This window comes from Natrix helvetica (assembly GCF_964273705.1).
Source record: "Natrix helvetica genome assembly, chromosome: 4".
NCBI lineage: Eukaryota > Metazoa > Chordata > Lepidosauria > Squamata > Natricidae > Natrix > Natrix helvetica.
In genome coordinates, this window is record NC_138550.1 from 41,665,569 (window position 1) to 41,682,252 (window position 16,684).

Sequence of the window (16,684 nt, forward strand, 5' to 3'; positions counted from 1 at the left end):
AAAAGTTCTCAATTGCCTTTACTGTGTAAGTTGCTGCAGGTGCCGAGGCTGCAGGCGCCCTGGGAGGGAAGGGAGAAAGAGAGAAGGGTGAATGAGATATGGATGGATCGATGGATGGATAAAGGGAGGGAGGGAGAAAAAAAGGAAAGGAAGGAAGGACCACAAACCTGGCACCAGAGGATGCCTTGAAACAGCACAACAATCCAGGACTGGAAGGGACCTCAGAGGTCATCTAGTCCAAACCCCCTGCTCCAGCAGGAGACATCATATCATTTTGGTTATTTTGGTGCCTCTAACACAGAGGAGAAATTCCCCAAAAAATCCCAGGCATTGTCAACCTCTCCCTCTAGTGAAAAAAAAAATTGAGAGCAAAAAAAATATTAAGAAGAATAGAAAAGGGGGCTGCTGTGCATTGTTTAATGGACTGTTTAATTGGCAAAATGGACAGCTAAATTGGCCACACCCACCCAGTCACATGATCACCAAGACACTCCCACCTGGTCACATGACCCCCCATGCCATGCCTACAAAATAGGTCATGCCCACAGAATAGGTAGTAAATTTTTTTGAAACCCACCTCTGAATGGGAACTAGGCAATCCCTTCATTGACTTGACCCTTTGTCATGCAGAACTTTGTGTGATCACCAGCACCTTGAAGTGTATCTGTATCAGCAACTAATGCAACTTGTGAAATAGTGGGGAGTGGTCCTAGTGAGGTATGCTTATCACTGTCCTTGATTTACAGCCACAGTTGAGACTGGATTTCTAGTTGTAAGACATGCTCATAAGTTGAGGCACCCACATGATCAGACCTGATGTTATGACGTTTGTGGTAGTTATTAAGTAAATCCATGATTGGTAAGTGAATACAATGATTGTAAGTGCAAACCCATTTTCCCAAATGGACAGTTTTTTAGGACATTGTCAACAAATGCTGGAAACTGGCAAAAAACTTCCTTTTTTAATGAAAACGTTGTTTCTGAAAGAAAAAGAGACCTGGTGACTTGGATACTGGTTGTAAAAACAGACCTTGCTAAATTTGTCTTTAATATGCCTGGAGACAGAAACTGGGAGTCTTTGTTGAGTTTGTTGTAACAAAAACAAATGCAGCTACTTTGTTAGGCTTTCCTCATTCCAATGATGAAGCTGTTCGAATTTGCAATGGAATTTGAAGGTCAGCTTTTGGGTTGACAGGGACCTGCAGGCTCCTGGGACCAAAAGCGTCTCACACTCCCTCCATCCCTTGCGCATGGGTGCACGACCCCCCATGCATGTGACGCATCTCCCGCATATGCCCCACCCCCACACATGCACGGCAGAGACCCAAAAATCAGCTGGCTGGCAGGAGGTGCTCACACATGCATGGTGGAGTTGACCTGGGGCGACAACTCACATGCCTGCAGAGGGCTCCACGTGCCACCTATGGCACGCATGCCATAGTTTCGCCATCACGGACCTAGGCAAAATGTTACTCTCCATTTAAGAAGAGAAATGTGAATAAGACAAGTTTTAACCCAAACTTTATTAAAACATAACAAGCCCAGTACATGATCAAAGATAACATGCATGCTCCCATTTTGGGTTTACATTACAGAGGAAAGTAGACCACAAAGAAAGGTAGCTTAAAGACAAACTTTTACAGTCTTCTATCAAGTCCTTTAACACAAAAACACACTCCCGGTGCCCTTAGTTTCCTTCCCAGAAACAGGAGAAAATACTTACTTGCCTTGAAAAGAGCATTAATTTCCTATCTCTTCAATCATTTGTACATCATATATGATACTGTGTAAACCAATTTTTTTAGAAAATGAAGTAGAACACATTGCGACAACTGGAAAATAAAACTAATTTCCTTCACTTAGTTCTCTATCCATTTGATGCTTAAACTATTCTGGTTCAAACGAACAAATTACACCTTAGTTGTGTGATATTGGGTGAAACATTTACTATAAATTACAGGCTTCATAGGCTTGTTACAGGAAAATGTAGCAAACATATTTGACTTAATAAACCATAGTAAAAAATAATCTGTGTCAAAATAATTGTTTGTAAGTGGCTTAACAAGTAATAGTGACTCAAATGTTCTTACATGTTCTTAGAAAATTTTAGGAGGAACAGAGCCTTTGGTTCCTGTAAATAAATTGAAATATTTCTAGCCCCTTTGCAGCTTGAAGTTACCATAAATGTTTGAAGACCAGGAACAAGTGTTTCTATTTTCCAAAGCTGCAGAAACACTACTATTATATGAGGACTGTATTTCCTGTAGATGTTGCAAGAATTTAGATTGTTTTAGAGATGCTATAAAAATAGTTTATCTTTCAGTCACTTCCCAACTCCTGAACACAAATCTTCTGATTTGGTTGGTTCAATATTTTCTTGATTTCTTTAATTGCCTGACAATGCCTCCTGGTGCTACCCTAGTTCTCATTTTCCACCAGTGTCTCCTGCTTACCTATTTCACCACAGCAATTATGCAGCAACAAACAGAAATGATTTTGATCTGTTAACTTCTTAAAGAGATCCAGTCAGTGGTGGTTTCCGGATCCCGTTGCAACCAGCACAGGGCGTACCGCCTGCAACCCACCACTGGATCCAGCCAACTTTTTAGGCATTCTCTCACCTCAACAGGATCATGCCCATAAAATTCCATCACCAACTGCTGAAAATTAATAGGATATTTCTGGCTATTAGCTAAAAAACTGCAGTAAGTCTTCAGAGTAGGCTTAACACATTTTAGTTGAGAGAAAATAATCCACACCTGAAACTCTAAAGAATTTCTCCCAAAACTTCATGAAATTTAACTCAGTTTTCCAGTGGATGTTACGGCATAATTAAAAGCTATCTTCCTATGATTCCCTCATAGCGAAAAAAATTGCTAAAGAGAAACATTATGTTTTGATGTGGTAAGATTGTCTGCCTCTGTGATCTTGTTTTCTTTTTCGATCCTTGGCCTAGTGGCTCTGTTCCCAGCAGCAGTAACTTAAAAATGGATAGAGAATATCATATTTAAAAAGCCACAAATTATTAGTGTTCCACAGAGTATTAATTCATGTTTCATACAGGAATATTAATTTCAGTAGAAAACTTTTTACATCAATATTTTTGTTGAAATAACAAATATTGTTGCTATCCTCCTGAGGTGGTACATGTTTTTAACACTGTGAAGCCATGCAGCATTCAAGATTTATTATAGACAAATACATCAAAAATTCAAGTAGAATTAATTGCATTTTACTTGGTACTAGCATGATTTTCTATATAGTTTTGAAGAAGAAAAAAGAAGAAAAAGTAAGATTTTAGTTTTCTAGACAGGAGATAGCTTGTTGGTGTGCTATGATTCCAAACGGTCCAATTATTTTAAGAAATGTGGAGACTCGCCACAAATTTAGTTTGCAAATTCCACTCAGTAACTTTCCCACACAGTCCTCTCCCAAATCCCTCACAAAGCCTTTTCAATCTGATCTATTGTCTTCACATCGGTTGTCTTTGAAACTCAGAAAATGGAGGAACCCCCACGAGTCAGTCAATACTCATCCTCTAGTTTATCAAAATGAGAATATCAAATGTAATTCAAGTGCTCCATCCCCTGAATTGCTATCAGCTGTTGAATAATGGAATCCCCTCACCTCCCTCCACACAAAGATGAAATCTCAGAAATGGTTTCTGTCTTTTTATCCATGTGTTTTTAGAATATGGGTTTATGTGCTGGCAAGACAATCTGAAAATAAACAGCAATGGTGAGAAGCTGAAGCAGGAAAGTTCAATCAAAAGAAAAAGAAAGTAATCAAAACATCTGATGTTGCTCAAAGACTTCTTATCTATTCTGCCACTGTTCCATTTTTGTATTTAAATGCCCGCATCTCTTGTAAAATCTGTTCTGACTTTTCCCAATAACTGTATCCATGCTTGCAACAGGACCATAGTGGCTGGATTTGATGAGGGGAAGACATATTGTGAATAATGGATAGAGAAAAGTCAAGGTCAGTGAAGGTTGAACTTCTGTGAAGTTTGGTAATAATAGCTAACATGAGCCCAGGAATTGAGAGGAAGGTTAAGACCAAAATTATCACAAGTGAGAAAACAGACTGCCCAGAAAGTCTGCAGAACCTCTGTGATCTAAAAAGAAAAAAAAATTCAAAAGTTTTAAATACACCTGAGAAGAGTCAGAAATAACCTAACTCAATTCACAAAAAAGAGATTACAGCATGAATCCATTCCGCCTGGAGCCAATCCCACAGAGGATTGTGGAAATGCCCTGAGTTTTTCTACAGAATTATAATTTACTCCTTTCCTTTGTCCAATCAAGGATTCTTGAGAATTGTAATTCTGTGTAAGGGCTTGGAACAGAGACAACTCAGCATTGTTCCCAAACTATAATTTCTAAGGTTCTTGGAGAAGTTGCGATGATTATATTGTCTTAACAGTGCTGGATTATAATATAATCACCTGAAGTATAAGAACACCATGTAACTGCTAAAGTTACTTTGCTGTTTTGAAATGAAACAGTTTTTATTTTGGAAAAGTAATGGGTTCAGGAAATGCAAAAAGGCATTTTGGAATATGCCAGCTAAACACGAATTAATAAGATAATCGATCCAGAGTTTAGACAGACAGGATTTCAAAAATTTAACTGCAGCCATTTGCCGTAACAGCTTCTTCCATTCTTCTAGCTCCACTAGAAGTACCTCACACTGACAAGTCGTCAGACCTTGCCTTACTGCTTGTGTGGCTAGTTTTGCTGAGTCTGCGTTTGTTCTGAAAGTAATTTGGTGTCAGATTCAGTGCAGAATTTACACTGGCTTCTGGATGTTGCATGTAGTTTAGTTGGATAAAGGGGACTTCTCCACCTGAATCGTCTGGATTGTGAACCCTCTCTGTCGCGAAGTTGACCGTGTTTTGCTCAGAGGCCATTTTGTTACTAAAGGGGCTGAGATATTTTCCAGGAGGGTTGGCTAAACACTGATTAAAATCTGGAGGAGGGGTGCAGCTTTCATCTGTCTTCACTTGAGTGTCTCCCTCTAGTTTGCCAATTGCTGGTGTAGGGCTGATTTTCTGAGAGAAGGTGTGCTTAGCTTTCTTCCATCCTAAATGATACAGTTCAGCCAGGCTTAAGAAGAGAGAGAAGGCTGCTACCACAAGCATGAAAATGATAAAGATGTTCTTTTCTGTTGGCCGAGAGATATAACAGTTGACTGGATTAGGGCAGGGCTGCCGGTGACAGACATAGAGGGTCTCCAGAAAGATTCCATAGAGCATATATTGCCCAACAATGAAAGCAACCTCCATGGTGGTACGGATTAAAATACTGCAGACATAGGTATTCAGCAAAGTGCCCTGAAGAATTATTCTCCCATTGGGTTCATCCCAGCAGGACAGCTCTATCTTCTCTGGTGCTGGGTAATCCTGCTGGGAAAAAGAGTCACACTTGTTCTGGATTGTCTTTGCTCCTTCCCTGGCCTCCTTAAGTTTCCTCTTCTCCTCCATACGCACAGTATGCATTGCGTGACCCATGTATAGCAGGGATGGTGTGGAGACAAAGATAATCTGAAGGACCCAATACCTGATGTGGGATATTGGGAAAGCTTTGTCATAGCAAACATTCTCACAACCGGGTTGCTGGGTGTCACATTTGAAATCAGACTGTTCATCTCCCCAGGAAGATTCTGCAGCTGTGCCCAGGACAAGCATCCGGAAGATAAAAAGGACAGTCAACCAGACTTTTCCCACTACTGTTGAATGTTTATGGACTTCTTCAAGGAATTCTCCTAGGAAGCTCCAATCACCCATGTTTATTCAATTGGGAGACTGGCGTCTGAGGGCAAAAGAGAAAAAAGGAGTTATGGTGAACAATGTGTAGGGCATGGAAATGTCTTCCCTAACTTAATGACCTCCAGATATATTGGATTCTAATTCTCTTAGAGGTGGCCATTAGCAATCCACTGATAATTAGAGTTGAAGTCCTTCACATCTGAATGACATATTGTGCAAAGCAGCAAAGCCTTTGTAAGTGGCTTTAAAAGATTAAAGGCATGAAAATTTCACCTTAAAATACAGATGATCATAAAGACAATAAGGGAAGCACATTATTTGTTTGCAATGTTTTTAACTTAAATCAGTGCAGCATAGAAAATAGGTTCAAAATATCTTCAGGGGGTAATATAACCTTTGATTTTTAACCTTATTTGTTCATATTCCCAAGGTTTAGACAGTGTTTCTCAACCTGGCAACTTTAAGATGGGTAGACTTTAATTCCAAGAATTCCAAAGTCAGCCATTCTGGTAAACACTGCTTTAGGCTATCCCATGTGCACCATCATCCCAACTGTCTTCTTTGGTGGCCACAACATACCTGGATAGTATGGCAAGTTAAAACAGTGGTGGCCTTATTTCTCTCACTTTAGCAAGGTTTCTCAACCTTGGCAACGTGGCTGGGGAATTCTGGGAATCAAAGTCCTCACATCTTGCAAAGGTTGAGAAACTCTCAACTACAGGAAGGGCTGGCTTACACTGTGAAACTCTAGTGAAGAAAGACTCAAGGGGATTCTTAATACTGTCAGTTATGAGACCTTTTTGAGCTGTCCATCTCTGATTCATTGTCTTTCTTAGTTAAAAGAAAAATAGTGACAGAAGATGAATAGGAAAACATGAGAGTGTTTCCAACGGAGTCTATATTATACCGTTTGTCTATCTTATTTAAGGAGTTAGATGTTGCAGTCTTCTCTTACCCCCCCCCCCTTTTCCATTGCTTCTGCCATCGCTGATTCCTCAAAACAAAAATATACAATATCTACCGAACATCATTTGCTTGATAGCACTACACACACTCCATCTAGAGAAACACAGTTTATTGCTTTTAATTGATTGATTTTTCAGCTGCACTGGAATTAGAATGCTTGACAGATGTTCTGTTTCCAGATTTATTTCAAGCATTTGTAGCTTTAAATAAATCCCGACACTGAAGTTCCAATGCATGCTGCTGAATACTTGAGAGACTAGCTTCAGACTCTAACCAAAGGATAATGCTAAGTGGAGATAATGACCTTGGGTGTGAGTGTACAGAAGGCTGCTGCCCAGATGGGTGTGAGATCTAGTTTTGCTCATTCGTTATCAGTGACTTCAGTGTCAAGTTAACCAGTATATGACTAAGCGTAAAAATCATACGGCTGGTACTAAATTGGGAGGTGTTGGGTATGCGAGGACAGCCAAATAATTTTGATCAACCTAGAGAGATTAGGACATATTGACATAGTTTTAAGGCAGTTGAAAAAAAAAGGTTGCAGCTGATGCCTCTCAATTTCCCCAAGTTTTATAGCCAGCAGCTTGCAGCCAGCAAAAGGGACTTTTGCTCTTTTAAGAATACATTTTAAAGAGGGAGGATAATTAAAAGGCAGCAAATAACAAAATTATAATGTAATCTTTAGCCTCAGAAGAAATACTTGTGTGACGTGCTTATATGCTTAAGCTTTGCAGAAAAGTGTCACAGAGTGCATGTCTTTTGTCTTTCATGTGATACTGTTTGGTTAATTAAAGAAACAACTCACAGCTTAAGATAAACACTAACGGCAACTTAAACTAGGTTTTTCCAGAGCAGTAAGAAAGTCCCCACTCTCTTTGTATCTCTAATAATAACCTGCATTCCTAACTCTACCTTTTAGAATCCCTTTATCTCTTACATTTTCACAGTCTTCCTTGATTTTATTACCAACTTCCATAAACATTGTGGTCTATAATATTGTATCCTTCATTTTTCTCTCTTTCCTCTGACCAAGGTATTCCAACTGGGAATAATATCTCATGCATAAAATAAAGTGGGTTCTAGTCCAGAAGAAACCATTTAACAATCTCCAGAGATCAGGAAACGCTGAGCTTCAGTTGGTGCACACACTGTCAAATGTGAAATGTATCCACATTTGTAATAGGGTTTTTTTCTTGCATTATTGTGTAAAGGATTGAGGATACAGCTAAGAACTAAGGAAGAAAAATATCAGTCTCTTTCTGTCCAATCTTAAATGTGAATTTGCAAAAGAGTGACGGGAACAATATTTTTGGAAGTTTACTCTAATTCATCCTCTAGTTCAAGGGTCCCAAATTTATACCAGATATGCTTTGATTTATGGTGTGAATTGGGAATTGGAAGCATTGAAGAAGGGCTAGGGAAGGGGTTAGGGGTAGTGCAGTTGATGCTTGAGGAAGCCCTATGAGTAGAAATTGTGCATGTGTTCTGGAGCAGTGGCAATATTAATTCTGTATGACCAACTACAGTAGAAATAAAAATTATGATCACTCCATTAAATAACTAGAGATCAAGAAATCCATGCAAAGTATACTTTCTTCCCACTTCTGGTATGTTACCTACCTGGACAGGTATATCTTCATTGTATGTAACAATAATTCCATATTTAAATTCAATTGCAACTTTGCTAGGTTAATTAAACTTCCTAACATTTTTATTATTTAATTTGCTGCTAAATGTCCGAGCAACATGATCTTCAACTTACAAATTCTGCAGAGCAATATGGCTCTCCAAAAACACATTATTTTCCAACTTTTCTTTCTTAAAGAGGTCAGCAAATGTACTGGTTATGTTAATATAAAATAATAATTCGTTTGCTACTTTACCAAAGAATGAAGCACCATTTATTCTTCTTTAGGATGTATAAACTGTTCTTTGTTTCTATTTCTTTTAGTGCCATGTGACATGGGCAGTGGAGATGGATGTGTGAAATCTGCCCTCAAGTCAAATAGAGAAAGAAGATAATAGCGCATTATGTCATGTTTCTGAATCCTTCTAGCTTTAGCAGTCCAAGGGCAAAATAGAGGAATTAAAAAAGAATGCAATATTTGTACTTGTCATAATTCCCAAGTGAACTTGAATCTCATCATCCTGAACTTCTCACACCAAAATTTCGATAAAAGCTGCGAGAAATAAGTTTGTCTAACTAGTTATGTCTTTTATACTTCCTTATTGTATTACCTAAGAGGTTATCACATTTTTCAATCATTGTTTCATACTATATATATTTCAATGAGTGCTAGGATAAATGCTATATTTAAAAATCTTTTCAGAAGAATTCATATATGCTGGCAGCAACTGGCTAACCATGTGTAGTCTCTGAAGCTGGGGCTAATCTTGGAAATTGAAAAAAAAACCCACCCAGAAAATGCCCTGTTCCCCCCCCTCTCCAATTATATGGAGCCGTATTTGATGCTGAGAAGAATCTTTATCTGTTAACAAGCTTTTGACTGATTAAGCCTTCAATGCAGTCTAGTAGTTGGAGAAGCCTTGATGCTAGAGAAGATGCTAGAGAAATCCTCACTATTTCATGAAATTAAGCCACACCTTCTTCAATTCCCTCTTCTTTCTTAGATTAATTTAGATAATGTGATATTTAAAACAAACAAAAATGTCCTGAAAATTCCAAATTTGTATTTTTATAATTTTTTTAAATAATCTCATTTTGAAGCGACTCAAAATATTTTATTTGGTATTTGTCATTTTGGATTCTTTTGGTTTGCTTTTTTAAATGAATTGCAGGCAATATTAATTCAGGGGAACTTCTGCTTCTGATGAAGCAAACTCTAGCACTCTAGAAATACCAAGGGAAAATAATATTTTAAACCATACCACAAACCAGTGATGTGAATGTATTAGTAGAAAACCTTAATTTTCTATTTACATTTTACTATAAATTTGATGATATAAGAATACAATAAGAAATTATTGTATTGGTTCTATAGGATAAAGCTTATCTCTATCTTGCAGTTAATAAACTTGTGCTTCCAAACCAAAGGAGAATGTGCTTATTGCTATCCTTATTGCTATTTCTAAAATTAAATGTGTAGGGGACAAAAATCAGCATGGAAGTAGACTATTTAAGAGTATACCTCTCTACATTATTAAACTGAAGTAAGCCTCAAATCAAGTTGTAGTCCTATCTAATCTCTTGAGCAAAAATGTATAGGACTGCACTGTTTCAGGATTATGCAAGAAGCTAAAAGCAAAATTCTATAAAACTCTTCTTGTAATATTAAAATCCCCCCCCCCAATAAAATTCTACAACTGCAAAGGGTAGATCAATTGTATATTGCTGTGGTTACAAAATATCAATAAGAGAATATATTCAAACTTCACAGCCTGTTGTGTCCCCCAATGTTCTGAAAGTACAATTCTGAAAATATTATGTGGATTAGCATTGACTAACAAAGGAAACAGAAATGGAAAAAAAATGAAGTTAAAACATATTAAGTTACAGCGCTGCTCTTGTTCATTTTTGAATTGCCTCAAAGTTGCATCCCAATTTAGAAAGTGGGTTCCTCCAGTCATTCTGATATAAGTTTAAATGTACACAATAAAAGGAAACCCGTTATATCGCTAGATTATTCATGGTTGCTAATGTACATTAAAATATAAAATTTTGTAATTTTATATTTTGTAATATAAAAATGTCAAATTTATATACTCTAAAAAGCTATCCTCTTAATTGTATTTTAGAAATACAGCTTTCTTTCTCAAGATAGAAGTGACTATAACATTTTTAACTATCTCATTGCAATCCAGCATTCTGTTTGTAATGATTTTCAAAGAACATTTTTACTTACCTAACTTCTTTTTTCATGAAATTAGCTGTTCTTTTTTACCCAGCGTGGAGCCTTGGGAATTTGTGTTCAATATTTTATTCATTTTTTCTCTCCATCTGCAGCTTGTCAGACACTTACTGTCTTCTCTCTTTACGTGTGTATTTACTTCTCCATCATGTGTTTTGCTCACCCCTTTCCTAGACACTCTTTTTGGCAAAATCAAATAATTTTATAGGTTTCTTCCTTCTTCCATGATCTACTTTTGCAGTTGTTCCCACATAAATACTGCTGTTGTACAAGTTTTCAGTTGTGCTGTTTTCAGTTGTCAGGAGAGCAAGTACAACTTGTCAAGTGTTCTTTGTAACTGAGGAACAGTGTGAATCTCTTTGTAGTTGCAGCTCTATGAAAAAAGTTTTCACCACTCATAAAGAAAAAGAATGGTTGATCTTAATGGGCGGGGCAGAAATAAGTTGCCCCTAGTTATTTCTGAAAAACTCAACCAATGAAAGGACAATCCTTTATTCAGCAAGTCCCTCGTTTATCAAAGATGTGTTTCTTAGGGGCAGAGGTAGATAGCACATAAATTATACCACATTGCTGGACAGTTAAAAAACAGAATCAGAAGTCTGTGGACTTTGCTGGCAAAGCAACCAGCTTAACGACAATGAATGAGGCACCATACCCACTGAATCTTATGGCACCAAGATTTGTATAATTTCAATATATTTCAAATCCCCTGAAATTCAACATAGCTTGCTTTTGCTTTATCCTCACAAACTCAAGTTTGCAAATGCTTTCAGGAGCTTGTTACCAGCACCTGAGTGAATGTGAAAGTACATATTTCACCAGATAGACTCAGCAAGGTCCTTTAAGATCTCCTGGGATTCTTCAGACCTTGTGAACACTGAGGAAGCAGAAGAACCCTCTGGGGCATGAACTATGTTACTGATGGACTTGATAAATGATCTTTGTAAGCTTTTTTTGTATGTCTCGGCAGTCATAATTGACTGGAATTGGGAGTGGACCAATCTTCTTTGAGGGAGGGGTTAGTGCAGGCTGCCTTTTAAAGAGGAGGTGGTATAGTATGCCTTGTCTAAAGAGATCGCCTCTGACTCCACCTATTTCTGACAACCATCAGTCAGTTGCCAATCTTGCTTTTTGGAGGAAAAGATGGTTTCGTGTCAACTCTAGAGAGTTCCAGAGGAAATGGATTTTATGGCTCTTTTGAGTAAAGATTCATACATGGGCATTAGATGGATACATTCCCAGTTATCCTTATATTAAGTGATTGTATTATGATCTAAATGGAAGGTGTCATTCAATATAATCAATTTGGTATGAGAATTGTGGCTTAATAATAGTATATTACTTCTAAATTCACAGTTCGTATGCATGAGAAAGATTAATCATTTTAATGTTTGCTTCAGTGGGTTCCAAAGTTCTTGCTCCTCTCCCCTATGTTATGTAATAAACCTACAGATTGTAATATTGATGTTATGTAATGAAGTTACATGAAGCCGCTGGGGAAGATAATCCATCAAGTTGACTGAAGTAACATTAATTCAGACTAGAGTTATCATTCAAACCCTATATTGGTTCTTTGAGGCTGTAAGCCTAAATGTTGAGCCTAAAACAAGCTTAGACTAAATCCCTTGAGATGAAACTATTGCATTTCAGTGATCATTCTGGCTCAACATTGGCTTCAACATTGAAGGTGAAGAGAGTTGCAGTCTTCCTAAAGGAGCAAAGTCTATAACCGGGATGGCGAACCTATGGCACGTGTGCCACAGGTGCCACATGGAGCCATTTGTCAGGGCACGCGAGGCGTTGCCCTTTCATATGGCCAGGGAGCATGTGCCCACTGCCCAGCTGACTTCAGCTTTTTTTTGAGGCTATTTTTTGCCCTCCCCAGGCTTTATAGGAGCCTGGGGAGGGCGAAAACAGCCTACCCCCCGGAGGCCCTCTGGAGGCTTCAGGAGTTTCCTGAAACCTCCAGAGCGCAAAAAAACTGGCCTATGGGCAAACCAGAAGTTTGGGAGTGGACTTCCAGTTTGCTCATAGAGCCGGTTTTAGCCCTCCGGAGACTTCAGGGAAGCGTCCTGAAGGTCCCTGAAGGCTCTGGAGAACTAAAAACGGCCCTATGGACAAACTGGAAGTGACTGCCAGTTTGCTTGTAGGATCTTTTATCGTCCTCCGGAGCATCTGGAAGACCCCTGAAGACCCCAGGAGGGTTAAAACCATCCCTACAAGCAAACCAGAAGTCCGTTCCCGAACCTCCGGTTTGTCCATACGGCTGGTTTTTTACGCTCCGGAGGCTTCAGGGAAGCTTCTGGAGCCTGGGGAGGGCAAAAAAGCATGCAAAAATGGGGGGGGGGGAGTGCTGGTCATGCACACATTTGCACTAGGGTTGTGCATTGCATTATGAGTGTGGCATGCCTGTGCTTGACCCCCCTGCACTCCCCCCACTTTTGGCACGCAAACCAAAAAAGGTTCGCCATCACTGGTCTATAACTTTGGAGAGATCCTGTATTCACAGCTCCTGTTAGAGCAGCAAATGGCACTAGCAGTCAGGGAGACTTTTCCCATTTAGGAGCCTAATTGGAAGCTGATAATAGAGATTATGCCAAATGCAGGACCTGATTCTTGCAGACATTTTGGCCAAGGCCCAAGAGCTTTAGAGGTGTATGTGGCTTACTCAGGATTTACAGTGGACAGGTTAATCAGAAAAGCAAGGCATAGTAAGATGTGAACACATGAAGCAATGCATAATGCTAATAATGGGCAAAGGGGAAAACAAAGGAGAGGAGGATTAATATACTAATTAATTAATATATTGAATAAATATTGATTTTAAAAAAATGAACTTTTTTAAAAATATATTATATTCTAATTTTAAAAAAACACCTCTGAAGCTTTGACAAGAAAACAAAGTTAACAAATAGGCTTTTAAACCTGATGTAAATATAAAATAGGAATATCCCTTTAATGGCACAAGTTTGTGCAAAGCTGAAATTTAGAGCTAATGTGGAAGCCTTAAAGGAAGCAGATGGTAAGGAATTCACAGAAAATAGATTCCATTGTTCAGTGACATTATTGCCAGACACAACTTTGATATAAGAGATCGTTGGCAAAATGACCTAAGGAAAATAGATCACATCACACTTTTTCTTGAGCCAATTAGAAGCGAAATGTGAAAAAAAGGCCAAAGCCTTGGTATTCAGACTGTGTTTCCGGCTGAATTAGGAAGATAGGAAACTCAGCAAAGTTTGGGAGGTGGGTAGGTGTTCTTTTTCTGTGCAGATCCAGTGCAGGACAATTGATTTTGCTCAATCTGTATGTTGTTAAATCTTACAAAAAGTAACGATGTTCCTCTTCAAGACAGTCCATGCAAGATTTTGATATCCAGGAACTACATTCGCACCACTTGAGAGAATGTCTAAAAGAGCCTACAATTTATCAATTTAAAAAATAATCTTACAAATGTATTCATTTGGTTGCACCTTTCCCCCAAATCCAAGCCTATATACATGGTTATCCCCAGCTGTTTGTCCTTTGTAACAGCCGTTCAACTCTATCAGACTGAGAGATAAGAATGGGGCAAGGACACCCTGTAAGTGGGGATATTCTATCCACTATACCTAGATTGCCTTTCCAGGCATCTTAACAATTTTCTATTATTTACAATAAATATGCAGTATGATTCAATACAAGTTGCTAGAAAATATGTTCCTTATTTTAATGGGAATGGTCCCTGATAATGTATCCTATTTATTGGTCAAGTGTGCCAAAGTCTCTGCTCGCTATAGCAGCTGCTTGCTTGTATTTCACTCGTCCACTGATGGATTGGTGGGAAAAAAACCCCATACCATAATTTCATTGTTCTTTCAATCATTTGAACTATAAGGGGAAAGTGGGAAATTTGCAATTTCACAAACTTGTGAATCTTGATTTCAAAACAGAATCAACATTCAAAATAGAACTGATTTGACATATTTATTTATTTACATTTGTTGGCTGCCCAGCTTCAGTGGATTTCGGGTAGCATCCAAAACTAGAAAAAAAATCATTTCTTAATACTATACCAATGTAAGAATATATTCATCAGCTTTTGATTTCTGTTATGTGCTTTTCACTATCAAGTGATGGTTGTTTCTGCTAATCAACTATCAAATTTGTTAAACAAGGGCTGCAGGTCAGATGTCTATAAAAATTGTAACATAATCAATCCTAACAGCTCTATCCCTTGAGTATTTTGTGTTCTGACTTGTTAATAGATTTGTGGTCTAAGCACATTGCACATACACACATACACACATACATACCCTGTTAAAACCACTGGCTATAATGTGTGTTACTTTTCTTGCAGTGTTATAAATATTTGGTAATTAAGGTTTTGGACTCTAGAGGAGATGAAAGAAGCCTTGCTTGATATTGAAATTACTTCTGGGTGTTAAAATCCAGATCATTATCTTTATTCTATTTTCATTCTACATGCTTCACCAGTCAGTTACTTTGCACAGAACAGAAAAACAGACAGAAACTCCCAAGTAATAGTTCAAGAGGTCCTGAAACAATTCAGATGATCTATTTTGCGTTATGACCCAAAATTAAGGATTTAAATAATAAAATGTCAAGATACTTCAATAAAAGAAAACATATTTCTAAATATGCTGTCAACGGTTTTTATAATATCTTTTGAACAGAAATTAATTACTTAGAGCTACCCTTCCTCACTAATCCTCAGTCTTTTTATTATGCCAATCTCATGAATAGTCATCTAGTATAGGCAGTGTCTGTGCACAGTTATTTTGAGTATAAATCCCACTTATTACCCTAGGACATGGATTCCTTCCAGAAAATGCACTCATCATCCAGGCACTCCAGTTATCATACTTTTAGGAGAACTTGCATTGTCATGAATTATGTTTCCCATAATTAATTCTATATGTATTTTTAAAAAATCTACAAAAAAAATCAGAGGAAAAGTTTTTGGATTGGTAGGGCTAGGAGCCCCCCATCTGGAAGCCTTTCCCCCAACTGCAAGACTGCAATGACATCTAATTTATCAGATTATTTTGCAGAATATACATTTTCAATAATGCATTATTTGCCAAGAATCATGTAGCAATGTCATCTTTCAAAACTATAGAAATGCATATTTGTATTCAACAATATCTGCAAATTCCTGGATTAAATGCATGACACTGTAGAATGAAATGGAATCATGGACACATATATAAATACAGTTTTAATGTATTTTAAATATATTAAATTTAAAAATATATTATATATTATATAAATAATTTATATATTTTGACCAGACAGGAGAAAACCATGACCACCAATTTTTTTTAAAAAATTGCTAATAATAAAATTACTAATCCATTAGCTTTCAGATCTCTTTTAGAGTTTGCAGGACTGTACCTTTTCTATTTATATCCAGTACGGATTTTTGTCTGATGTGAGATAAACACAGTTTAGGTGGTTGCTGGAGCTCCAAGCCGCCTTGTCTGGGATCAGCCGGCTGGCCGAAGGATCCCAAAAAATCTAAAAGAAGCACAGTGGAGGGTCTTCCAGCTTCTGTGTGATGTATGACATGCCCCAGCAGCTGTCAGCCTCCTATAGAGTCCTCGCCATGGATCGGGATATAAATGTGGTCCCAAAAAAACTTTATTGTAAGCAGTGACTTGGCTCCACTCAAGCACTTCCTTTGGCTGTCAGGCTCTCTATTTTTAATGAAGGAATTCAGGGTTATCGCAAAGGAAGTCAAATTGTTTTAGGAAAACAATAGCAAAGTAACTAAATGTTTATTAGTTCCTCCCCTGAGGTCTGGGATAGACTTGTCAATTGGACTAATGTGATGTATGGATTATTTATTTTAAAAAAACAAACAAATTATTAGGGCTCACATGCCCAATCTTGTTTATACTTTAAAAAAAAAAAACCAGAATGTAAGCCATGCAGCAATTTAACACTTCAAGTAAAACATTAGTGACAATATAGAGGCACGATATGATTTCCTCTAAGGCTAAGTGTTTACAGGCCCCCTATTGCTCACCTCTCTACAGTGATTTCCCAGTTAAGCAATTCAATTTTGAATTAAAAG

The 16,684-nt window shown here is 37.8% G+C and overlaps 1 protein-coding gene across 3 annotated transcripts; it reads right to left on the reverse strand.

Annotated features, from left to right (window-relative positions):
- Positions 1-1,520: 1,520 nt before the first annotated feature.
- Positions 1,521-16,259, reverse strand: GJA5 (gap junction protein alpha 5). Of its 3 annotated transcripts, none has more exons than XM_081952180.1 (2): positions 16,003-16,259; positions 1,521-5,813 (listed from the first exon to the last, which is right to left on the reverse strand). In XM_081952180.1, exon 2 carries the CDS (start codon positions 5,786-5,788, stop codon positions 4,688-4,690), a length of 1,101 nt encoding a protein of 366 aa, XP_081808306.1. In that variant the 5' UTR covers positions 5,789-5,813; positions 16,003-16,259; the 3' UTR covers positions 1,521-4,687. The 3 variants fall into 3 exon arrangements, with proteins under 3 accessions (XP_081808306.1, XP_081808307.1, XP_081808308.1); XM_081952181.1 differs by lacking the exon at positions 16,003-16,259 and adding an exon at positions 10,600-11,001; XM_081952182.1 differs by lacking the exon at positions 16,003-16,259 and adding an exon at positions 8,620-8,924.
- Positions 16,260-16,684: the final 425 nt, after the last annotated feature.

Excerpts from the sequence above, each read along its gene's own strand:
- GJA5 (XM_081952180.1), bottom strand. The coding sequence starts at position 5,788 with ATGGGTGATTGGAGCTTCCTAGGAGAATTCCTTGAAGAAGTCCATAAA.